This window comes from Citrus clementina, unplaced genomic scaffold (assembly GCF_000493195.1).
Source record: "Citrus clementina cultivar Clemenules unplaced genomic scaffold, Citrus_clementina_v1.0 scaffold_3, whole genome shotgun sequence".
NCBI lineage: Eukaryota > Viridiplantae > Streptophyta > Magnoliopsida > Sapindales > Rutaceae > Citrus > Citrus x clementina.
The window spans coordinates 7,264,548-7,289,974 of record NW_006262339.1 but is presented as its reverse complement, the minus strand read 5'-3'; the positions used below and the strand labels follow the sequence as shown (position 1 = coordinate 7,289,974).

At 34.6% G+C, this 25,427-nt stretch overlaps 5 protein-coding genes across 5 annotated transcripts; 3 read left to right on the top strand and 2 right to left on the bottom strand.

The window, feature by feature from the left end:
- On the bottom strand, nucleotides 1–3,522 carry LOC18045780 (cyclic dof factor 3). The gene is made up of 2 exons (XM_006440546.2): nucleotides 3,162–3,522; nucleotides 1–1,611 (listed from the first exon to the last, which is right to left on the bottom strand). The coding sequence occupies exons 1-2, from the start codon at nucleotides 3,318–3,320 to the stop codon at nucleotides 334–336; spliced, it is 1,437 nt and encodes a 478-aa protein (XP_006440609.1). The 5' UTR covers nucleotides 3,321–3,522; the 3' UTR covers nucleotides 1–333.
- An 8,379-nt stretch (nucleotides 3,523–11,901) lies between these two features.
- Nucleotides 11,902–12,518, top strand: LOC18045779. The gene is made up of 2 exons (XM_006440545.2): nucleotides 11,902–12,085; nucleotides 12,163–12,518. Exons 1-2 carry the CDS (start codon nucleotides 11,920–11,922, stop codon nucleotides 12,366–12,368), a joined length of 372 nt encoding a protein of 123 aa, XP_006440608.2. The 5' UTR covers nucleotides 11,902–11,919; the 3' UTR covers nucleotides 12,369–12,518.
- Nucleotides 12,519–15,730: 3,212 nt separating this feature from the next.
- Nucleotides 15,731–17,495, bottom strand: LOC18045778 (GDSL esterase/lipase At1g74460). The gene is made up of 5 exons (XM_006440544.2): nucleotides 17,249–17,495; nucleotides 17,037–17,167; nucleotides 16,693–16,932; nucleotides 16,347–16,596; nucleotides 15,731–16,246 (listed from the first exon to the last, which is right to left on the bottom strand). Exons 1-5 carry the CDS (start codon nucleotides 17,484–17,486, stop codon nucleotides 15,996–15,998), a joined length of 1,110 nt encoding a protein of 369 aa, XP_006440607.1. The 5' UTR covers nucleotides 17,487–17,495; the 3' UTR covers nucleotides 15,731–15,995.
- Nucleotides 17,496–19,625: 2,130 nt separating this feature from the next.
- Nucleotides 19,626–21,636, top strand: LOC18045777 (geranylgeranyl diphosphate reductase, chloroplastic). Its single transcript, XM_006440543.2, has 2 exons — nucleotides 19,626–20,405; nucleotides 20,771–21,636. Exons 1-2 carry the CDS (start codon nucleotides 19,719–19,721, stop codon nucleotides 21,470–21,472), a joined length of 1,389 nt encoding a protein of 462 aa, XP_006440606.1. The 5' UTR covers nucleotides 19,626–19,718; the 3' UTR covers nucleotides 21,473–21,636.
- Nucleotides 21,637–22,262: 626 nt separating this feature from the next.
- On the top strand, nucleotides 22,263–24,938 carry LOC18045776 (malate dehydrogenase, chloroplastic). The gene is made up of 2 exons (XM_006440542.2): nucleotides 22,263–22,604; nucleotides 23,459–24,938. Exon 2 carries the CDS (start codon nucleotides 23,473–23,475, stop codon nucleotides 24,709–24,711), a length of 1,239 nt encoding a protein of 412 aa, XP_006440605.1. The 5' UTR covers nucleotides 22,263–22,604; nucleotides 23,459–23,472; the 3' UTR covers nucleotides 24,712–24,938.
- Nucleotides 24,939–25,427: the final 489 nt, after the last annotated feature.

The following is a 25,427-nucleotide window of genomic DNA, read 5'->3' as shown; positions in this document are numbered from 1 at the left end:
TGATGCACTGAAAGATCTTTCTCCATAAATCTCTCTCACTGTATTTCACATGTAGTAGAAAGATATGTACACAAGCACAATCTCAGCAAACCAAGCATATGAAAATGCAACTGTGCATAATGTTACAAGAAGAGAATTAGTTCCCTCTCGAGATTCCCTCTATCCTATTGGAAAACTAGAAAGTTATCCCTCTCTGCTCGTCCCTCCATCTCTACCTCCTTATTTGTGTATGTAATGAAGCCAGTGAATCAAATATGATTAAAAAAGGATGACAGATTAAATCCATCTTGCTCTTCTGGCCTCAAAGAACTGGTTACATAAAAATCCATATCTTCAAGTGCTTTCATGGAAGTTGAGTGATCTAGACAAAGCAGCAGGATTTGCCCGCAGTACAGGGGATGTTTCAGCCATGTGACTCTTTTCATCACTCTTCGATTGCAAGCCCTTAAACAGCCTTCCCCCAGCAAGGGATTCATTTTTAATCCCAAGTGTTGCCCATATTGAACTTTTTGCAGCTTCATTTGGATCATCAATTCTTAAGGTTTTTGGAACCAAGACACATCTATTCTTTTCTTTTGACAGCTCCTCCTTGTCCATGTTTTCTGATTTAATCATGTCTGCATCCCTCGAATGCTTCCCCAATGTTGGAGAATTAGGCCCAGAGCTTGGAGACTTCTGGTTTGGTGAAGATTGGGGAGATATCCAAGGCATGTTCCAAGTGCTTGGGATCCCACAATTCCAAAATGCGGCAGGATAGAATGACATGGGAAATCCTGAAGGACAGAAGGCTGGTGGAGGTACTGAAGCATTCCACGGATAAGGCCAAGGAACACCAGGAAGACATGGAATCGGTGAAGGGAAGCCATTAATGCTCCGCATTAATGGTTCCTGCATACCGTTTCTACCAACTTCTTCCATAGGATTTGAGACCGTTATAGAAGACCCACTTGAGCAGTCATCACCATTTTCCCCACCTCTGCAGGGAACTGGAATTTCTTGTTCTTGAAAACCATGAAAACCATTTTGGGTACCATTCAAAACCTTTTTCTCTGCAAGATTCAATACAGAAGCCATGGAGTCACAGATAGGAGCATCTAGGCCAAAGCTGAGGACTCTGCCATTGCTTTTCACACTGGGGTGGCTTATCCCATTTGGAGCATCAATTCTAGCTGCTTGCAGAGCCTCAGAGATGGTGATGTGACGATATTGTGAGGCACAGTTCTTGTTCTTGCGACGGCCAGCACCCACCGGCACATTTCTCATGGTACCCCCAGCAGTCCAATATCTTTGACAAGCTTTGCAAAAATGGCGGGGTTGGTTAATATTGTAATTGTTGTAATAGCAGAATTTGGTGTCCATGCTATTGCAACGAGGGCAGGGAAGGATTTTATCTGGCTTCTTGAGGGTCTTTTCTTGTGAGTTTGAATTTGAAGCATCATTCTGGGATTTCTCAGACTTAGCAGCCTTTGATTTTGCAGTTTCATCATCTATTGAAGGTGTTTTGGGGTTCACATTAGCCTCTGGCGATTCAGGAATTTTTGACTCATCTATATTTGGAGGTGTAGTATCATCTTGTTGTGTAGTCTCAGCGGCCTTTACTGCTGAAGAATCCTGAAATTCAACATGGTTGCTTTTCAAGTTAGACATAAAATTGTCACAAATTACTGTTGTATTAGAGCTATGAATCTAACTAACTAAATTCACATCTTAGTACATACGTTCATAATTGATATGACATAAAATTAATGGAACACGTCCAAAGAAAAAGATACTAGAAAATGAACAATTTTTTTTAAAATCCTTTTCAACTTGATGATTTCTCTGCAAAATCCTTGTTTTTCTTCTTTTAATATGCAATTCATTGACACATTCAATGCTATGCTAGTATGCGCTTAAGTTTCACTAACCGATTGAAGTTTCTAGAAACTTAGATGAAGTTCTCTGGTCGATTTCTTTCAACTATTTTCTAAATAAACTTTATTGTGTGAATAGACAACTTAGGATACAATCAAGGTTCTATAGTTTTTATTTTTTTTCAATTGCTACCAATCAACAGATCAAATACATAAATTTGTAGTGTCTCAAGGATATAGTTTTTTTTTTTTTTTTGAAAAGAAGTTTCTGGAATATTAGATAATTAGTTGCTAAGCTACTAAGGAATTTTTATACAGACTGATAAAAAGATTGTTTAATAAAATCTGTAAAGGCAGAATTAACAAATATGAAGCCTCAGTTTCAGGACTAGAGACTTTCAGAGGAAAAGATAAAAGACTGAAAGCAGAACCAGGTCACCAAGAATAAACAATTAAATATTTTTTAAAGTAACAAAATAATTACCACATTGGAAAAATTGAAGGGTATCAATATCTCAAAATTTTGAAGTGTGGAAGATCTTTATTGGCTAACAAAGCACAAAACTGAAAAATGCTTTGACAAAGGAATCGATAAATGAGAAAGAATCAACAGACATTTGGTAAAAAGCTGACTTTTGAAAAAAAAAAAAAAAGTCTTTCATGGCTGCTGAACTAAACAACGGTATGAATATGATCCACACAAACTATTCACTTTCACTTGTAAGCTAAATAGCCAAAAGCTTCAACACTTGAAAGAAAAAAGATTAAGTTGTTGGATGAAAATTAAAAAATTGAATCTTTATACCACCCAAAAACAAAATTTTTGAATTTAAAAAAAAAATTAAATTGCAGTAGACGTAAAAGATATCTAAACCAAGCAGTAAAATATTTGTGAAGATACCATCGGAGAGAAAACGATTTATTTGATGGATTACGGAAAAAGAAGAAAGAAGTAACACTGTAAATTTTGAAAATATTTCATTATACTGAACTCGGTGGAGATTTTTCTTTACTAAGTTCATTAAGATACATAGATTTCTTTTTTTTTTTTTTGCTTCCAACTTGAAATAAAAACTCGCAAAAAAAGAAATTCAGTTTAACACAGAAAATCAAAAATCAAAAATCAAAAATCCAAAAGGAAAAAAAGTAAAACAGGAAACTGTCAATGTTTAGCATGCCATGCCTATGAAAAAATTCAAAAGTAAAACCGACCCAATAATTCTTTTAGCATTTTAACAAATGGGTAGTCTTCAAATTCGAATATAAAGAACTCCGTATAAAGTTTCTGTAATTGTATTAAAACCATACCTCCTCTGTTTTTTCTTCCTCAGCTTCTATGCTACACTCTTCCTTGGCCGCCGGAGACGGCAACTCCTCGGAGAAGATCACCGGAACCTCTCCATCGGAAGGGAAGGCGATTTTCTTTCCGAAGAGTCTGATGGCAGGATCTTTACTTTCTTGCCGCATTTTCTCGGAGACCAAACAGTGGGAAAAAAACGCGCGAGAAAATTCACAGGGGTTTTAGTATTGGTGGTATTTTTAATTTTTTGGGTCTTTGTTGGCATGGAAACGTAGTATGTCGTTTGTGATTTTGATCCGTTTAAACGAGGAGGTGGATGCCACGTCAGGTCATCAGTTTAATTCTCAGCCACAAGTTTATGTGGCCTTGAGATTTTCTTCTCTCTCCCCTTCTCCGATTTTTTTATTCTTTTATTATATTTATACGGTAGCACGGAAAGCTGGTGCACCCCGAGAGTTGGCCCAAGACTCTGCTTTATTTATACGTGGCTTGATACTATTGCCGATAGAATGGATAGAATTGTCATAAATGATGGCACATTTTTCGTCTACTTAAACCGGTTCCGAAAATTTTAGGCTGAATCAATAATGAACTAAATAAATCGAAGGAATTTATGATTTGCGATAACTGGCCGGCTTTAGCAGCTTTTAGCATTTAGCGTGAACATTATGCCCTTCTAAGCCGACTGCAAAAAGACTTTGACCCTTTTTTTTTTTTTTTTTTTTGCATTTAGTATAATTTTTTGTTTTACTTTTTGTTCTTTCATCATATGGAATGAGGAAACAACTATTGCCATTTTTCTCCTCCATCCTCCACAAGTCTATGTTGTCATTGATGTCAATTAAAGGGGTGTATAAGAAGACTAAGTTTTAATCTAATGATTAGAATTCATGTCTTATAATTGTGAGGTTATGAGTTTGAACCCTTATAATATATTGTGAGATTTAATTTTCTTTTTCAATTTGAGTGAATGTAGTTTTTTTCTTTTCGAAATGTGAGTTCAGTAGACGTCCCTAGAATATTAAAGAGAGTAAAAATCTAGACGGGTTTCATAAGAATTTATGTAAACTAGTCACAGTAATAGTCTCATTTATAAATATCAGTTGTAATCTCGTGTAATATGAGTTGTACTCTTAAACAATAATCTCATGTAATTAAAAAAAAAGTGTACGAAGAGTTTACAATTCATTCATACTATACGGTCTTGGCAAGTAACAACCAATCATGACCCAACATTTTATATATATTTATTTATTATTTGTGTTGGATTGATTTAATTATTTATCTGATGGATTATACTTAAATTTAATTATTCGATATAAGTAATTTTTTAAATTATAACACTAATATTTATAAATGAAAGCCTACTTGAATCCAAGTTGAATTTACTCACAAATGTTTAAAAAAAATATCAATTATCAGAATACGTAAGGAATATTTAAATAACTTAATCTTTTAATTATGCACGTTGATAGGATTCAAAATCCAAATTTTGTACATAAATTCATATTTTATTAGTTAAACTAACCAATTTTTACAATAGTAAAGTAGTTTAGTAAACTCACTACAGTGTATTAAAGCTTTATAAAACATAATGATTCGATATGATACATCAAATTTTACCCATACAACTCTATGCAACATAGCTTACGTTTGAAGATCGAAAAAGTCCAAATAAAACTACCATAGAACCTTCGATAAACTCGAACTAATCATAATTATGGTCTAAAGCTTGTAGCAGGTGTAAAAACACAAAAAATTATTTTTGACTTTTGAAGTAAATACCACTCAATTGTCAATTAATTAAAAAAATTAATTATCGGACAAGATATCATATCAATTCTGCATTTAAGATGGCGTGTGGTGCGTATAAAATTCTCAACTTTCTTTTGGAATCGGGTCCAAATTTTATTGATTTTATATTTTAAAGTCAGACAGGTCCAATTATTTTAAAGAAAAAGAAAAGGAGTGGAAAGTGCCCTTAACTGAACCTATGTGCGAGATTAACGGTCAGTTCGCCCGTTTGCGTGTCAAAATGCTATTGGGTGAGCTCTATCAAGAGTTTTTGCTGCCGCAGAAGCAATCACTGTATGTCTGCAGCTGAGCAATGGGAGAACAGTTGATTATTATATCATCGAAGGCTTTTCGCCACGTCAGCTCCACCCATTTTTTTCCACGTGGGTCCCTACTCCGTAAAGATGAAATTGAAAGTCTCTATCACTTATATCATCACTCGACACGTGTCCGCCTGTCTTACACGTGCACTTCATCCGTCTCTCTCCCCTTTCCTCTATGCCCTTTTTGGAGAGGACGCGTGTCACGCTTAGTGGAAATTTTAATATCCTTGAAAAAAAAAATGGTACACGTAGAGATTAAAAGCAAACTATCCAACAATTATCTTTCGGTGCAAAAAGGTCAACCGAATGGCTTTATTTAATTAATAAAATTGTACCACCATATGTAATTAATTAGATACTTAGGTTGGAGATTAAAAAATGACCCAAATCTAATCTTCTTAGTTAACTTTATCTTAAATAAAAAGCAATCTTTTTTCTAATTTATGGACGGCCGCGTGGGCGGTTAAGAGTCCGAATGTAAATAATTTAAATTAATAACATAAAGACAGTTTTAATTTAAATAAATTGGACCGCACGTTCCAAGTTAATTTCAAGCTGAGCACAAACTGGACTTTTAGATAATTTCAAGGACTTTTTCTTAGCGTAGCCCAAAAATACACACCACTTTCTTTTTACTTTTTACAGTGTGATCCGAAAGCAGAGCAAAAAATATTTGTTGATTGTGTAAAGATAATGATATATATATATATATTTTTAATAGAGTAATGATACAGCCACAAACTCTTGTACAAATTTATTTTGTACAAACTGATGTGGCATTAATTCATTGGTTGAATGAAAATATAAATTAATAAAAACAAATCATGTGGGCCAAGTGATATTTAATTTAACCAATCTTATCATGCCACATCAGTTTGTACAAAATAAATTTGTACAAGAGTTTGTAGTTGTATCATTACTCTTTTTAATAAGAGTAAAGATAATGATTTTAGTAGCAAAGTCTTGAACCATTTTTTGTTACGTGTTGAGTTATCACATACGCTTTTAGAAAGCATTTGGGCCAATCCAAATTATGTGAAATATGGGCCGGAATGAAAATCACCTGGATAGAGCCACTTACCAACATCATAAGTTGCAATAATTTTAACATAAAATATTGTTGATTGTTGAGATTATCCTTGTGATGGTAAAAAAAGTCCGGGCCAGCCTAGGCACGGCCCATTTTCTCGAGTTTTGGCCCAAATATCATACATGAGGGTTTGGATAAGGATTTAGGAAAAAAGTTCGAGCTAGACTCTAGTCCTCTATTTAAAAATAATAATAATTAGAATAATAAATTTGAATTTGAAAATTAATAAAAAAGTAAGTTTAAATTCCTAATTTATATATCAATAATGAATGAAAAAATTTAAAATTATAATACTAAACTCTCTTTTAAGTGTTAATTAGTTAAAAGAGTGTTTAAATTAGAGAATTTAGTACTAAAAGAATTAAATCTCTAAACTTTTATTTACTTTATTTATTATTTTATTTTGAAATAATTATTTTTCTAATTCATTTTTTATTACAACAACTTAATTATTATTAACTCATTTCAAGTTTACAACAATTTTTTTTAAAGTAAAAGCCTAAGCTTAGCCCAAGCCCAGCCCAGACTTACAATGGACCCCGCCCAAGTCCAGCCCTTAATTTGCCAACCCTAGATTGTCCGGTCCAAAAAGTACATTTATAACAGTTATAATTGAAATTTACATTGTTATTAAAAGAAAAATACCTAAAAAATATACATTTTTTATTTGACATCTCATGAGTCAATCTAAATTTATAACATTATGGATTAAGAAGCACAAGTCAGGCACCTTAAACATGCCCTACAATGCTAGCAACACTATCGACTTGTCACAAATATTATATTGCTACTTAGGCCCTATTGTTGCAGCTACTATGAAAAATTTTGATAAAAAAGTTTAAGTCATAGATACTATGAAAAAAATTGATAATGTGTGTAAGAAATTTGGTATTTAAATAATAATTTTGATAAAAAAAATAATAAAGATATTATAGAATTTGTCATACAAGTGTAATTTCAAATTGTTTTAGTTTCTTGGTCACAGTAACAAGTTTTTATCAAATATTTTAATATTGTAATTTAAAAACTATAGCCACCTAATCTCAATTCAAACGAGGCCATAATTTAGATGAATAAATTATATTGTAGTCTACAAGACATGCTTATTATTTCTTCCTGTTGATAGCAAAGTAGGAAATGGAGGTCAACATTGACCACTCTGAACTTATAAGAGTGGTTATATGATAACAATCAACGTCAAAAATATTATGTACATCGAAAACATGTACAAACAAGCTAATAAAATTCATAATTATCTATATAAACATAGATACGTCATGACTCTATTGGTTAGTTTAGTTGCATGTGAAACAAGGGCCTTGAGAAATTTCCCTCACCCAGAGAACTCTTTGAAATGTTTGATGGTTTGTATTTACATTTCCAGCTTTTGGGCCCAAATTTGTTAAGCTAGGCTTTTCTGTCTTGGGCTAGAGCTAGTTCAGCGGAAACACGATGCCCAATGAGACAAGAAGAAACAGCTGGGTTGATTAGTGGATTGACTTTTAATGAGTTGACGTGGAAATTTTGTAAAGTGTTTTCGACAATTGACTGTTGTGCTTTTAGCCTTTTACTTTTCCATCTCTCTTTTCACTCCACCATCCGCGCAGCTAGCGCCTAGCAGCACATGAATTAATATTAGTAAAGCTTTTGGACTCATTCGGCTACAAGTTTAGACCTTCCATTGGTGGCTTTGTAAAGTTTGTCTGCCAAATCGCAAATCGTCTCTCTTCCCACCCCCCCCCCCCCCCCCTTTTTTTTTTTTTTAAATTTTACCCATGTATAATGACAATCGATAATGTTGAGTTATGTCCTGCGTTGATTAATAAAAGAACGATATTTAGATTTGTAAAGAAGTATTAAAGAAGTACGTCACTTTATCTAAAAGATTATTATTTTGATTTGGATATCTAAAAATTTTATGCTAAATTTTCTCAACAAATAGTATCAGAGGTAGACCCTAATAATAAGAATATGGAGGTGGAACAACTCAAGTATGTCAGATGAAAAAACTAAAGTCTGGCGGTATTTTTGTTTGAGGGGGGATTACTGAGTTATATTTCACATTGGTTAGTAAATGAAAGATACTTGAGCTTATAAGGAGGTAGGTCAATCCACTAAAAAAGTTAATTTTTTGAGTTAGAAACATAGAAATCTATGATAAGTTCCACAACAGTTAATTTATGTCTCAAAATAGCAAAAGCATTAATTTATCCTCATTTATTATTAAAAAATAAAAAATAAATTTATCAATTTGTCTCCTAATTGTCATCATCTTATGAACCAAAGCGAGAGTAAAATAATTATTTAATTAAAGATTGTTATTTTATTTGAGAATGAATTGAAGTTTATCTTTTCTTTTTTGTTATTAATTAAAATAATACAAATTAATAGAATAGGACAACGTAATTAAGTGTCAACAATCACATTAATAATTTTTGCATTTGCAAAAATTGAATGGCGAGAAGGATTGATAGTTCGGCTGAGCCGATCTTTTCAAGGATACTTTTGGAATTATTTTTGAGAGGTTCAAAAATAATTTTGAAAATTTAAACTAATTTTTGTATTTGATAAATTATTGAAAAATCACATTTTGCAAAATCATCTCATTTTATAGCGGATTTTGAAATGTAAAGAAAGAGTAACTTTTCAAAATATGATTTTGAGAATCAGTTTTACACATATTACAATTTCATACATATCCTTATATATATTATAAAAATCTAAAATTATCTTGATTCAATTGGGAAATAAAACCAAGAAATTAAAAGAAATTAATATTATTACCAATAATATAGAATAACAAAATAAAAAATAAAAACATTTATTTAGTTATCAATTGTTATATACACACAATACATACATATATGTATGTATGTATGTATGTATGTATGTATGTATGTATGAGTATGTAAATAAATTTTGTTCCATTTTATGTCTATCTTAATCATTTGTATTTTAACAGAAATTTAACAATAAGATTCACCAAACACATACAACTACTTTTAAAACTCACAATACTTTTTAAAACAAATTTTAATGAATAAATTTTCACAGTTGATTATTTCTACAACACAACTAACATAAATTATTTTATCAGTATTGCCAAATTGACACTGAAATCAATACTTATCATCATCATCATCATCCAACTAAAAAAAAAGATAAAATCATGGTATAGTGTGAAATCATAGGTGTCCATATAGAAATTATCAGTGTAAAACCTGCCTTGGCTTTCTCCATCGCCATCATTATTATAACTTTTAAAAAGAAGAACGTAAGATGCTTCTTTTAATTTGTAGTAAATTATTCCCATCCGGACCTTATAAGTTAAATAAAATTTTCCATTATCATATACACAATCTTTTAAAATGTAAATTTGTTGTATATATTAGTTTTTTTTTTTTATCATTTTTTGTTTCATTGACAACATCATATGATATATAGAGTGATTTGACATTTTAAAAACTACGGACATCCGCAATTAAGAGTGATTATTCGTACACATAACAAATAAAGTTACCAAAGCACTTTTAAATATTTGAAACTTTGGAGCATCATAGTGCATGAGATGATATTTAATATGAAAATATATATATATTTTTTCATTTGTCTTATACTTTGATATTGATGGAATACTTGATTTAAGGTTATGGTATATACAATGAATCTGTATTTTAAAAAATACAGACATTTGCAACTGAGAATGATTATTCACATATCGATATAAATATCGAAAAACTTACCAAAATGCGTTTGAACATTTGAAACTTGATCTAGGGCTACATGTCAAGTGTGTGCAGCCCTAATATGGTTTCTGTTCGTTTTTCTACATAAAATGAAAGTCGCGAGACAAATTCTAGTTTATACTGATGAAATATCTTCTCTAGTGCTTGCTTGTCTTCTGTCTTTCCTTAACAAACAATTGTTTTTTGTCTTTTGGAGACATATGGTAGAATTGAGATGGAGAAATATAAAGCAGAAATTTGATTAGTACAATCCCCTGGTGATTTATTTTGTTACCAATAAAACTGACAAATTCTAAAGTACATGTTGCACGACTACATTGAATTATAAGATTAAAATTAATATACCCAAGACAGCAAAGCACCACACTTACAAAGTCGCATAAGGATAGATCGAGATGGTAATGACATTTGTCTGTTTAGCTGCTGCTTAAAATAAGAATGTTAGTTGGTGCCCTAGCAGTCCTTGATTTGGATTAACACACGTATCGATTCGAGACCTCAATTTTGATTTGGTATTAGACAAAATTAATCCAATCCGAAAACCTAATGAACTTTACAAGTGATGATTCTGTCATGAGTTAAGTGGTCATATTATTTATTTATATATGCAGTGCACTTGATCGGAATCAGATTTTCCAACTAGCTATCATAAAACTGTCACCACATTTAGTAGCCATGTTATATTGTGCCTTTATTTTTCAGGTCCGATGCCACTAAAAGGGAGTCACAATTATGTCAGTGCCGCAGCATTGTAGTGACTAGTGAGTTTCTTTAATTAATTGATAACGACGTGTCTTCCCCTAGCTATTCTAAGTTTATACATTCAATGAAACACACAAATACGGCTCATGATCAGCAATAAATTGTATTAACTACAATTGTTGATAAACCCTCTGATTTAAAACGTAAAATTGAAGACCAAAAATAGACTAAAACTGAACTACGACATTGAAATAAAAATTATTAAAAATAGAATTTACACAGAGAAAGAATCAAACATCAGATTTTGCCTATATTATCTTATTTATTAAAAAAAAAAAGACTTGGTTCAAAAACTTAAGCTGGTAAATAAGGGTCCAATAATAAATAGCATTATAGACAATTGGTCTCAACCGTCAAAATAAAAAATATATCTTCAAGCATATCATTGATAATTATCATGTGTAAGAAGATCCTTTAAAATTCAATGATTAAATAAATATACTAAAATGATCTAATGTAGAAATTTGTGTGTTTTAAAATGTGAATTTGAGTTGAACAATTGTAATTTGTCGTAACATTCCTGTAGATAATTAAATTATGATAACTAATTACGACTTATATTAATCTAAATTCATATTTTGTAATGTACAATCAGTTGTAAAGGTCAGTATTAGTCAGTGTATATAAATAATTAAATAGCAGAAAATACTATGCCAATTCCCTTAATTGATTGAAAGTTCTCAAAATCTAATGATAATATCCACTAGAGCCCTTGACTTCAATTAGTGCATGAGCATGATCATGATCATGGATGTCAAATGTACCCACGCCATCATCCTTGCGTCACATTCCACTAGCACAGTGTGCTCCATCTTTTTCACTTGCCATGTTTTGCTTAAATAAATAAATAAAATAATTTTCATAATATCAAATAACCCCCAAATTAATTAATGGTTCATATTGCAGAAATAAGATTAAGAAAACGCGTTAAGCCCCCACAAAAATTAATGTGGTGTGTGTTACGTGTTGCTATCACCTTTTTGACTTTGGAAAAATTAATATGATGAATTTTGTTCCCCTCCAACATCATAAACCTCCAGAAAAATCTACCATGTCAATGTATAAATTGAGTGCCCTATTGCGTGCTGTATCACAAACAATAACAACTACAACAACAACAACAATGGCAGCAGCAGGCTCTCTATTTCGGCTACTACTTGTGGCATCACTTGTGTTTTCTCACCTTGTTATCTTCTTGAATGCTGTCCCAGTTACGAGTAAGTTTTTTGATAATACACGTCTTCTTGATCTTTTATTCATCATCATTTGGTTATATTGATTTCGGTATGTGCAGGAATCGGAAGCATAATGAATGGAGTTCAAGTTCCTCAACTTTTGGAGAACGGGAACATCGAAGTTAATGATGTTACAAAGCTGATGAAGAAGAGTTCAAACGTGAATGAGAGGATGGCTTTGGAGCTAAACGATTATCCGGGATCCGGGGCCAACAACCGCCACACTCCGAGGCCTCAATTTGGGCGAGACTGTGTTGCTTGTTAGCTACTCTAAATATATAGCTTATAAATGTTAATTCGTATTAATTAGTAGTAGGTGTGTTCCTCGTGTTATATATGATATAAAAGCTAGATACTGACAGTTTGTGTAGCATGATTTTGATTTTGGCTACTCATTGAAGATGTTTAGGATGTTCTTTATTTAAAAACTTTTTATTATAGGAGGAGGAGGAGGAGGAGGAGGAGTTGATAAGTCCTATGGAGAGCTTACGAGTTAGGGCTGAGTGGTAAGTGAATTGTACGCAGGATCTGTTGAGCTTTTATGGATCTATATGTACGGGTTTAATTTTCAATTCTACCATATGTGCTTGAAATTTCCCATTCCATAATTATAAACAGATCGTGTTCTGTTCGTCCAAGATTATGTTTATGCATCTGATTCTTCCTTAGTGTTAAAACTCTCTTTCTTTCGTGGGGATGTTCTTATTCATGGTAATTTTTGCAGTAAAGGTTGGCTTGCTAAATAGTTAAGATTTGCATGTTTGTGTCAACTGTCCCCCACCATCCTTCTGTTGGGAAAATATACTCTTTAAAAGTATTTGTGTTTATTTAATTATAATAAATATTTTTTCTGATTAATAAAATTAATGGGTATTTTATTCAAATATCTTAATTACATTAATATTTTTATTAAAGTCCATTTAATCATATTATATGTATTTATGTGATCACCATGTGGATTCACAGAAAACATAAATACAAGTTATCTTATGATTAAATAAATTTAGTTTGCAGTTGATAAATAAAGTTGGGCACTTTATTTAAGTATAGACTGCAATAAATTTATTGAATGATTTGTCTTAATCATGTATGAATTTATTGATGTAGTACGACTACATTGAACAGGATCACATATGAGATTTAATTAACTTTGTAATAACTGTCAGACTTATTAAATCTCATAGGCATTGATTTTACTGTAATCTTAATCTTGAGTTAATTATGATTTCATGATTGTAATTGTTAATCCATTTGAGTTACCAATAGGCATGACACATACTTGTAGTCTAGATTACCCGGTATTTTGGTGGGAGCATTTATGAGTATTGGAGTTATAGATTAACAATATAGAATTTGTACAACACATCTCTTGATGAGTTTTCGGCACTTGATCATAGAATTCTCTGGCCAGAGTGTGTCAACATATTTAGTATGTTGAAAATGATCATTGGAGAAAACCAACAAGTATCAAGGAATAAGATGTTATTAAATTGATTGGACAGTTGAGATATCAATTTAATTAACGATGTGGTACAAAGGATTATGCAGTAAAGAAATCAATGTGGCTTGAGATAAATTATTATTCGAGCATATAATTATGGAAGTCAGTTCCAATTTTTTAGTGGAGTAGATTTGGAATTAAATAATTGGGCTAGTTTAATTACATGCTTAATTATTGTAGCCACTATTGTATGTTCCCAAATGATCTCCGGGTTAGCTCATTTAATTGACTGCACCACTACTGGATTAATAAGCAAGATAACTAGTTATTTAAGTCAAAAGCCTAAATATATTATTTAATGGGAGGCTCCATTTAATTAACTTGTGTGTAAGGGGCCTTATGTTATTTTCCAAAGTGAGTCCCCTATAGAAAAAACAAGTAACGTGAGCTTTATTTTTTGATTATTTAGAGCCTAGGGTTTTCACTAAAGAGAGATATAAAAGGCTTATTTTCTCTAAAGAAAAATGAGAACAGCCACTTTATACAAATCAGAGAAAAATATTTTTCTCTCCATTGTTGAGAGAAAAATTTTCTCGTGCTAGTTGGCGCTCACACGTCAAGTGTAGATCAAACTTGAGTCATAACCTGGAAGATCATTGGTGACGGATCGTGATCTAACAGGCGTGGTGGTGACGGATCGTGATCTGGGAGCCTAAATCACTTCAGCGGAAAAATTTAAATCAGATTTTTAAGGTACGATTTCTAGATTACAAATTCTTATATATTATATGAGAGCGATCTTAAAAAGGTTTTATAAAAAAATTTAAAAACTAATCTTTCCCCAACACCTTCAACTTCAAGATATCATTTTTCTCTTGTTATTTCTTGCGTGCATGGCTCATTGTGTGATGTAATATGTGTGAAAATACTTGAAGCTTGTCAAAATCATTTTAAATCAGTAAAATTATTTGTGAATATATATATATTATGGTTCAGCATATATAAAAGATAAAAAATGTATAAAATGAATAATAATAATAATAATAATAAAGAAGAAAAGGACACCATGCTTCCTTTCACCTTGCTTGATAATGTTTCCGTAGGTTTGATTTATGTCCCTCCTTTTCTATTTAGGCTTAATCCACATAATAAACTCATTTGATATTGATCTTAATTCTTACACGTGAGGGCGGCCATGGATCTTTTTTTTTTTTGAATTACATGAGATTAATGCTTAGATTACAACTCATATTATATGAGATTTACAACTGATATTTACAATCAGACAATTACTGAGTCTAATTTAGATTAATTCTTATATAGCACTGCCCAGATTTTACCCTCTCTAATATTCGAAGGGTGTCTACTCCACTCACATTTCAAAAGGGCGGCCAGGGATCTTAGAGCATAATACTATCACTGTATTTGTCTTTATTTCTTTGGTTTTTCTCAACGTGGGCTTTAGTCTGCTTGTTGGAATCACCTTAGAGGGTCTGAGAGACATTGATACTATTGTTTGGATCCTTACTTATTGACCTATTTTTATGTCAAATACTACAATATAGAATGGAATTAATTACAATGGCCTGTGCAATTAGCAATCCAATTCGGGTTGGCCCACCGGAATTGCCGCCACCTTTACCGTTGAAATTGCTTATCTTTGCAATGAACTTTACCAATATTCGGGCAAAAAGGCAAATTTCAATTAACATATACAATGCTTTTCATGGTTTTTTTTTTTATTGGACAACCAAGTTTCCCAGAAAATCGATTGCTTGCAGCTATGTTGCACTTTTTTTTAAAAAAACATAAACCAAGTTAGGTGAGCCACTCAACGCCCTCCTTGTAAACATCTAAAGCCATTTTAACATGTAGTATGCGCTGGGTGGAGATATTTAAGTGGATTATGAGGTGGTATGCATTTCACTTTGTCACCACTATAATTCTACTGTACATTGTGCTTTTTGATTGCCTCCTTATGATAACCATCTTTTATTTGCTTTTCAAGGCAGAAAGTATTGTTTATGAATGTGGAAACACACATTGTATCTTGTGAATTAAAAAATTTGCGGATGAAAAGCAGGAGTGCAAAAGTGCCTCGTGCAAAACAAAAGCAGATGGACGAGGTATTAGCCATTGGTAACAAAGGTCATATAAGAATAAGATAATGATTTGCACATCCCCATTATTTTGTAAAAGTGACCATGACACTGGCTTTTAATTGCCTAAAAGAGCTGCAATTGAAATATGTATAGAGTGCTAATCTAAAGGAATTTGAGGTGGTACCCCTTTTAAGTACAGATAGGAAAGTAAAGGAAATCAAGTAGTTTGTATATTCCTCAAATCATGATGATGCATGCCAAATGTTAGACAAGTGCAAAAACACAAATGGAATTACCATTGCCATCAAAAGTTAGGGTATACAGATTTTTGAAGCATTGGCACTACAACTTAGCCCTCTGGGTCTGGGGTTGGTTCAGAAGCAGGTGCAGGGGAAGGGGAATTTGTTGGATCAACTTGCAGAAACCCAAGTTTCTTGATGAGTTCATTGGCAACCAACTCGTTCGCAGCATCTGATGGGTGGTATTCATCCCAGAACACGTATTTGCTCCTGTCTTTACACAATATTGATGCAGGTATACATGTGAGTGCAGGCCTAATACGCCCGAATGAGCAACATGGGGAGTCAGAGTTCTCAAATCCTGAAAACAATTGAATTTCAAAGAACCTTTAGTCTGCATGAAAAAATTGAATATGAATACAAGAATATTAAGAAAAATGAATTAGAGCATGTTAATGTACCAAATTTGCTTGGATTGGTGATCACATCATTGACAACATCATAATTATCCCCAAATGTGTAGCTGGCATTTGCAAGTGTTGATGACATCTTGTCCAATAACTTGCTTGCAGCAGCATTGAAGCTGACGGCTAGTTTGTTGGTTTTTTCCTGACAGCCACCACTTGTGCTTAGAACCCTTTGGAGGGGAATGCAACCCATCGGTGCTAGCCCGAAAACCATCAGCTGCCGTGCTCCCATGCCATGCAGCATCTGTACAAAACAAAATGCGTTTGGTCAGAAACATGATTAGTTCCAAAAAAAAAAAATGACACAAGGATGATTATAGTCTTTGATTGATGAAATTACCTTCAGTTGGTCCTCAAGTGTTTCCATTAAGTAGTCAATGAAGGTTGCATCATTATACTTCCATGAATCACTGTAAACCCCGGTTAAGTAATTGTTAATGAAGTCATTGCTGCCCAAGGCAACCACATAACGGGCTTCTTGAAAGAACTTCTCTGCTGCTTCGTTGTCAATTTTGCTTTTTATCAGGTCTTGAGTCCCTCTAAACAGGTCAATTTGCTTATACAGAGAGAACCTCTGAATCTGCAAAGAGGTCGTGGAATTTGATCAATATTTCGCTAATGCTAAGAGTTTAAAAAATATATATACAGGTACTATGAATGTTCATGCATATGGTTGCAGCTTACAAAGTAACCACCAGTTTCATTCAAAATTCCTCCACCACCTGAGGCATAATTGACTCCATTCTCCAATATTACATCTTCTGTTAAAGATGGATCTAGAAAAGCCGGCGGCCTTGGGAGACCCATCTTGTCACCTGAGAAAATGACACTGTTAATACATTAGCAGGAAAATAACACTTGTTTTGATGCAATAACTTAATGTAAAAAGGGATTACCTATTATATCAGCAACGGTGCGGCCATTAGTGAACCTCCCATTAGGCATTCCATTGCCAAAATCAATACCATACCATGGCAGGTTTGCATTAGCAAGACTCCTGGTAAGGTACCTGTTGTTACCAACATCAGACAGCGAGTCCCCGAAAATGAACTGCACAACTTTGCAATGATACCCATCAGTGGCAATCCCCAAAAGGATCAAGATTATTATCAATTGTCTCGATGAAAGCTTCATGTTAGCCAGGGAAAGAGAGTAGAATATTTTCCAGGGTTGTAGTTAATGTTGTTTCTGTGCGGAATGTGTTTGGATTTTAAGCATTTGAAAGTTGGTAGTGTGTCAAAAGAAATGTCGCACAAGTTTAGAAACCGTGACTGAGAGAGAGCAGGGGATTTTTCTCATGGAGGTAAACATATCTGATGACCCAACTGCTACAGATTCAAACCTACTGCAACTACTTCATGGTTTTTGTTTCAATGATCCGTCCCAACTATCCCAAATGTGTAGAGACTAGAGAACTGTCACAAATATCATATGTTGATTCTGTGAGTTGTTATGGTGTGTTCACCAACCGAGTCATTGCTTATGAGTGGAAGTTTCCGCAATTTGTTTCCAATTTTAGGACAACAACATATGGATATACCGAAAATTCGAATGAAAAATCTTCAGAAATTATTCAAATTCGTGCTACAAGGTTAAATTAAAAGACCGTTTGTGAGAAAGTTAATTTGTTCAACGCCCACAAACAGCTTGTTCCATACGTTACAACAATGTTTTTCTAGCAGATTATGAGAGAATTAAGATGGAATGAGATAATTAGTGGGTCTTATGTCCATGTAATTAGTGGGTTTATGTCCGTGTAAAAAAATTGGCTGTTCAAATTTATCCTATCTTGAGATGATTTTATTTTTAGTTTTTTTTTTGGTTTAAATAAACTATATATTGATAAAATACGAATAGTCCTTTACTCCTTTATTTCAATTGATTTTGATTTTTTTAATTAATATTATGATTAAAAATGATTATAAGTGCATCTTAAAAATAGCTATGCAATTAAAAGAATTTGCTCCAAAATATGTTTGGGATAAAATTGGGAGAATTTGTTCCCCCACCCCAACAACATGAATAGAGGAAAAAAGCAAGAGCCACCCAATTCTAGTAACGTTGCATAAGAATTGTGCTAACACGTTACATTTAATTTAATGACCTTAAAAGTTAGAAGCTTCCAATTATTTTAATTTTACATATTTTCCAAAATATATTTTACATCCTGCCTAATTCATATAAGCCAGCAATTGTACTGTTCACAGTCTTAATAAATTGTAGGGAAAATATTCACCGTCCACCTATTTTTTTTAATTTTTTTAAAAATACACAATTTTTTTTTTGCTAGAATCCATCTAAAGTTATATTTTGTTTCACTTTTCCACTACCATTTGGAATCCGTTAAGAAAACTAACGGAAACTTAAAAAAATAACAATTTTACCCCCAAAACGAAAATTATAATTTCACCTTAAAAAATATAAAAAATAATCAGATTTAATGATAAATATTATTATTGGTACGTTAATGAAGTCTTAAAAAATCTTAACTATTAGAGATTATAATTCAATAAATAATAAAACTCTACTTATTTTAAATTCAATTGATGGTTTGTGAGATTGAACTATTTTTAATACTACTATTATAATTTAGTATTCTAATTACATACATATTTTTAAAAAAACCTGTATTTGATGGTTGTGGAATTAATTTCTTTATTAAGCGATGAGAAAAATATTTAGATTTAATTTGATTATTTTTGATAATTTTTAGGGTGAAATTATTATTTTTATTTTGGGGAGTAAAATGATCATTTTTTTAAGTTTCTGTTAGTTTTCTTAACAGATTCCAAGCGGAAATAAAAAAGTGAAATAAGAAATAACTTTAGGTAGATTCTAAATTAAAAAAAAAAGAATTATATATTTTTTAAAAATTTAAAAAAATAGATGAACGGTAGATATGTTTCCTAAATTGTACTCCAAGATCGTAATGTCACCATCTCCGTTAGTTTATTCATTCTCCCTTGACATCTTCTTAGCCAATGAAAAATCTAGATTCTTGTTATAAGCAAATGATTGTAATCAACTGTACCAATAAAATTTTTGACCTTTACTTTGCCTTGAGTGGAACTCAAATATCTTACGTGGCACGGCATGAACCACTGAATCTAATTAAGATTAAGACAAAACTACTTTCATGAGAAGGTACACAACATTGCCAAAACTCTCACTAAAACCCATCTCAAAAAATCTATCCCGTTATCCACATCTAATCTCCACCCTCCATTTCCCCAATCCAACGGTCAATAAAACCCGAAAATCACAAACCATATCAACCAAAACAAATTGAAAAAAAGAAATGGAAATACAAAAACAAAAGCATAAACCCGCGGTGCTCCACACTCACCCCTGACTGAAGCTCCCACAATGGCATCAATGGCTCTCAAATCCTTCACTGGCCTCCGCCAATCACCGCAAGAACAACAGCACCCCCACTTCATCGCTCAAGCCCTCCCACGTCAGCAAAAATTCCGAGTCTCCGCGGCAAAAACCAGTCCAAAACTCACCAACCGCAACCTCCGAGTGGCGGTCATCGGGGGCGGCCCAGCAGGCGGAGCTGCCGCCGAGACGCTCGCACAAAATGGCGTCGAAACGTTCCTGATCGAGCGTAAGCTCGACAACTGCAAGCCCTGCGGCGGGGCCATCCCTCTCTGCATGGTGGGGGAGTTTGACCTGCCGCTGGACATAATCGACCGGAAGGTGACGAAGATGAAGATGATATCGCCGTCGAACGTGGCGGTGGACATCGGGCAGACGCTGAAGCCGCACGAGTATATCGGGATGGTGAGGCGGGAGGTTCTGGACGCGTATTTGAGGGAGAGGGCGGAGAAGAACGGGGCGAGCGTGATTAACGGGTTATTCATGAAGATGGATTTGCCGAGGAACTTTGAGCAGCCGTACGTTTTGTATTATACGGAGTACGATGGGACAAAGGGCGGCGTCGGTGAGAAGAGGACGCTGGAGGTTGATGCTGTTATCGGAGCTGATGGTGCTAACTCCAGAGTTGCCAAGTCCATCAATGCTGGTGATTATGATTACGCCATTGCATTTCAGGTAACTCATCACGTGAGGACCATACTGGATAAATCATAAACTAGAGTAGCTGTAACATAATACCTTTGAACATTAGTGGGCCAATCTTAAAAATATGCATAGAAATTGCCAAATTTTCAACCTTTATTTGTGGCAAATTTTAGAGCTATACTCAAAAGATTCCCTAGCTGTCTGCTGAACTTCTAATAGTAATGTGAATACATTGTAAATCGAAAGTCGAAAGGAAAACTTATTAGGACGCTGATGGGAAGATTTAGCAAATTTAGTTGTGCAGGTCAATCATTATGTAGATAAGATGTAGCTCACTGTGAGGATGATATGAACGTTGATCCTTAAGTTTTAATTTGTTAATTGTGTTACTCCAGGAAAGAGTCAAAATCCCTGACGAGAAAATGGTGTACTATGAGAACTTGGCGGAGATGTACGTTGGTGATGATGTGTCGCCGGACTTTTATGGGTGGGTGTTCCCCAAGTGTGATCATGTGGCAGTTGGTACAGGCACAGTGACACACAAAGGTGATATCAAGAAGTTCCAACTTGCAACTAGAAACCGGGCCAAGGACAAAATCCTTGGTGGCAAGATCATTCGAGTGGAGGCACACCCGATTCCTGAACACCCCCGCCCGCGGAGGCTATCGGGGAGAGTGGCATTAGTCGGAGATGCAGCCGGGTACGTCACGAAATGCTCTGGCGAAGGCATTTACTTTGCGGCAAAGAGTGGAAGAATGTGTGCGGAGGCCATCATTGAAGGGTCAGAGAATGGAACCAGGATGATCGATGAAGGGGACTTGAGGAAGTATTTGGAGAAGTGGGATAAGACTTACTGGCCAACTTATAAGGTACTGGATGTATTGCAGAAGGTGTTTTACCGATCGAATCCAGCGAGGGAAGCATTTGTGGAGATGTGTGCCGATGAGTATGTGCAGAAGATGACATTTGATAGCTATTTGTATAAAAGAGTGGTGCCCGGAAACCCATTGGAGGATTTGAAGTTGGCTGTGAATACTATTGGGAGCTTGGTGAGAGCTAATGCACTTAGGAGGGAGATGGATAAGCTGACCATCTGAATATAAGGAGAGGGAAAAAGAGTTTGATTCTTTTATTTATGTTTCTTTTGAGCATGTTGTAAGAGAAAAAGATCAAACTTGATCCTATGGCTCCCCCCCACCCTTCAGTCTAATTATGTAAGAGAATAGTTTTATGCATTTATAGATTAATTTGCATTAATGCATCCTATGATACAGTATAAATGTGAAATTGGGTATCCATAACAAATCTTAGAAGAGACGTCAAACGGATTCCTCTTTTGTAACTTTAGTTTGATGAATGATTTAGTTGGATACTTGTATTTTCTTAAGAAACTGAGTAAAAAAAAATTGAAGAAACAAGAGGTCTACAAGTGATGGATGATGGTTCAATTTATTATGGGCGTGTATTAGGTTATATTTGAAAGTAAATATGCATTGTTTGATTTGTTTATGTTTAACTTTAGATGCGCGGTCGTGCGACACCTCTAACCTCTCCTAATTTTTTGTTGTATTGATTCACGACATCTATTAAACTCGAACTCGAAACTGGGCCCTTTAGTTGGTCAAAAAGTAAAGAGCGAGCAGAGCAGCCAGGTAGGTTTGGACAATTGGACTTTGAACTGGACAATTGGACTTCGGACCAGACGGCTCTTCTAACAAAAAAATCACTGCTGAACACGTGACGAAGAAGTAAATATGGTTTTTGTCCAAACAAAAATAAGTTTAAATCCTGGCCGTCGATAAAACAAGTGGCGAGGATTTGAATTAGAGGGTAAAGGTAACAAAAAGGGTGCATCCTTCCAACACTTGACGGTGTGTATTGGGTACACGCAATTGACGCCCAGCTTCCAGAGAAGAGAAAAAAAATTATATATATATTTTATTAAATTAGGTGGGGTTTTGGTTTTTTGATTTGGCTTCGGCAGGTGAATACTGATACCCCGAAAATAATATTACAATCATTTTAAAAGTCATATCAGAGTTGGTGGTGACGCCTGCTTGATTCTTGACGCTTTCGAAAAAGCGTAGATTCGTTCAAGGCCCATTCGGCGGAGGAAGAGACACCCAGTTTACAATAACCCTTTCGAAAATCTTCTTCTTCTTCTTCTCTCTTTCCCCCCAACGCCAGCAGCAACACCGCCATCTCTTCCAGCTTCACGCAAATCTCAAGGTTTCATTTATTTCTTTGTTGATGCATTTTTTACTTTCGAGCTCCTTTATCGCTAGCGTTAGATCTGATGCTGATGGTTTAAGATTCATTGAGTTTGTTATCTGATTTCGATTAATTTTATTGAATTCTTTTGCTGCTGGAATTTATTACTAATGGATTTGCTATCTGGCCTATAGAGGGTGTTGATATTTGTTAATCTTTTATTAGGATTGTGTTATTTATACAGGTAAATATCATAGTGGATTTAACTTCTGTTTGATTTTCCCGTGAGTTCATATTGTTTGTGATTGATTGATTCTTGCTGGTTTAGTTTTGTCATTGAGACTAGTGTAGCCATTAGTGACAAGATCGATGTAATCTATATTCAAGATTACAATTTGCAGTAAACCAGTGGCTGTGACACTTAAATGATATGGAGAATCTCTTACTTGTTGGGCTGTGGCTGTGTTTGTGGACATTTTTTTGACTATTTGAAAGGCTTCTAGATAAACCTAATGCATTTCTTTGACTATAACATAGTGTTTTGCTGAAGTAAAATTTTTGCATCCTGGAGATAACTATATTATCGGGGTTTTTTTTTTATTATTATTTTTTCTTTTTTATACTTCTTATTCCTCCCTTTCGGTGGTTCCTCATATTAAGGTTAGTATTGCAAGCAGTGCTGCAGTGTTTTAATCATATCAAGGGGATAGAAAGTTTGTATTTTCCAGTTAGGTTGAGTGTTCAACACCAGTGGGTTGGGTATATATCATCATACTGTCCTTCATGCATTTGATATGCTTTGGGAATACTTTGTGAAATTTCCAGGTTGTAGCTCCAAACAAGGTCCTGATACTTCCCCTTTTTATTTTTAGTGTCAGAGTGTGAAATGGCCGCTACATCAGCTACAACCTTTTCAATTACATCAACTATTGCCTTTGGCCCCAAGGCAGGCCAACTTCCACAGTCAAAACCCTCTGGTGTGAGGTTCAACTCCAAGAAATCACTTGTGAGTTTCAGTGGCCTCAAGGCAGTGACATCAGTTATCTGTGAATCAGATACCTCTTTCTTGAACAAGGAGAGTTGTTCAGCTCTTCGAAGCACTTTTGCAAGAAAAGCCCAAAGTTCAGAGCAGAGGCCTCAGAATGCCCTACAGCCTCAGGCTTCTTTTAAAGTAGCAGTTCTTGGAGCTGCTGGTGGAATAGGTCAACCCTTAGCACTTCTAATCAAGATGTCCCCACTAGTATCAGCCCTTCACCTCTATGATGTAATGAATGTCAAGGGAGTTGCTGCTGACCTCAGTCACTGCAACACTCCCTCTCAAGTTCTGGATTTCACAGGACCTGAAGAATTAGCCAGTGCTTTGAAAGGGGTGAATGTCGTCGTCATACCTGCTGGAGTTCCAAGAAAGCCTGGGATGACCCGTGATGACCTCTTCAACATCAACGCCAATATAGTAAAGACCTTGGTTGAGGCTGTTGCTGATAACTGCCCTGATGCCTTCATCCATATTATCAGCAATCCAGTTAATTCAACAGTGCCAATTGCTGCAGAAGTTCTGAAGCAGAAGGGTGTTTATGATCCGAAGAAGCTTTTTGGTGTTACCACACTGGATGTCGTGAGAGCAAACACCTTTGTTGCTCAAAAGAAGAACCTTAAACTAATTGATGTGGATGTCCCTGTTGTTGGAGGACATGCTGGCATTACCATTTTACCCCTGCTGTCGAAGACAATGCCCTCTGTTAGTTTTACTGATGAAGAAGTGGGAGACCTAACTGTTAGAATCCAAAATGCTGGTACAGAAGTTGTGGAGGCAAAGGCAGGTGCAGGATCTGCTACCCTCTCAATGGCATATGCAGCAGCAAGATTTGTCGAGTCTTCACTTCGTGCTCTTGATGGAGATGGGGACGTGTACGAATGCGTTTTCGTGGAGTCCAATCTGACTGAGCTTCCGTTCTTTGCATCGAGGGTTAAGCTTGGAAGGAATGGTGTTGAATCTTTGATTTCATCTGATCTCCAAGGGTTGACTGAGTATGAACAAAAGGCTTTGGAAGCCCTTAAACCCGAGCTGAAGGCCAGTATTGAAAAGGGGGTTGCATTTGCGCAGAAGCAAGCAGTAGCTGCATAGGGTTGAAAGTTATTTGAAACCCTAACCTCATGAAATTAACATCCCCTAGAGAAGAATGGATGAGTCTGGTTTTTTCAAATTGTGGAATTTTCTTTGCATCAGTACTTTCATTTTTGTAGAACGGGAGGTTTTCATCTCATTTTTTAAGTTTTAAAGCGCAAAATATGGAGTCTTGAGTGGGTACATCGCTGTTGTAGACCGGAAGAAATATAAGCATTCTTATTGGAGCTTTGTAGTAGTCAGACAATTTTGAATAACATGGATGGTGGTGGTATAAATTTCTTAAAAATTGTGGCAATTGAAAGCCACATTTGGAATAACGGTGAATCTCATTTCATGTTTTTATACATCTGAATTCTGAGCTGAGGTGTTAAACTCCAGTATCCTTGTTCAAATGAATTTTCCGCAGGATCTCAGGCCCTTAACGGCTTAACCTTTCAATTTTGGTTACAAATCTGTGTGCTTGTTCTGGGTTATTATTTTATTACCTCTGATTGAGATAGATGTTACCCAGCACCGCAGGGGGATGAATAGATCAACATGCCACCGACAGGGATTTGGGAACAAAATCTTGAGCATCCTTGCACTATATCTTCAGTCTCAAAGAATTTCGTATTTATTTTTGGACCAATAATTTTAACCACCAACCTCAATTCCTGAAGAATTACCAGTGATAATAGATAATTAGGTTTGTTTTGTACTGTGGCATACAAGAA

Excerpts from the sequence above, each read along its gene's own strand:
- LOC18045779 (XM_006440545.2), top strand. The coding sequence starts at position 11,920 with ATGTCAATGTATAAATTGAGTGCCCTATTGCGTGCTGTATCACAAACA. Across the intron at positions 12,086-12,162 it reads GAATGCTGTCCCAGTTACGA|GAATCGGAAGCATAATGAAT; the intron begins GTAAGTTTTTTG and ends CGGTATGTGCAG.
- LOC18045780 (XM_006440546.2), bottom strand. The coding sequence starts at position 3,320 with ATGCGGCAAGAAAGTAAAGATCCTGCCATCAGACTCTTCGGAAAGAAA. Across the intron at positions 1,612-3,161 it reads AGGAAGAAAAAACAGAGGAG|GATTCTTCAGCAGTAAAGGC; the intron begins GTATGGTTTTAA and ends GTTGAATTTCAG.
- LOC18045777 (XM_006440543.2), top strand. The coding sequence starts at position 19,719 with ATGGCATCAATGGCTCTCAAATCCTTCACTGGCCTCCGCCAATCACCG. Across the intron at positions 20,406-20,770 it reads ATTACGCCATTGCATTTCAG|GAAAGAGTCAAAATCCCTGA; the intron begins GTAACTCATCAC and ends GTGTTACTCCAG.
- LOC18045776 (XM_006440542.2), top strand. The coding sequence starts at position 23,473 with ATGGCCGCTACATCAGCTACAACCTTTTCAATTACATCAACTATTGCC.
- LOC18045778 (XM_006440544.2), bottom strand. The coding sequence starts at position 17,486 with ATGAAGCTTTCATCGAGACAATTGATAATAATCTTGATCCTTTTGGGG. Across the intron at positions 17,168-17,248 it reads CACCGTTGCTGATATAATAG|GTGACAAGATGGGTCTCCCA; the intron begins GTAATCCCTTTT and ends TCATTTTCTCAG. Across the intron at positions 16,247-16,346 it reads CACCAATCCAAGCAAATTTG|GATTTGAGAACTCTGACTCC; the intron begins GTACATTAACAT and ends AATTGTTTTCAG.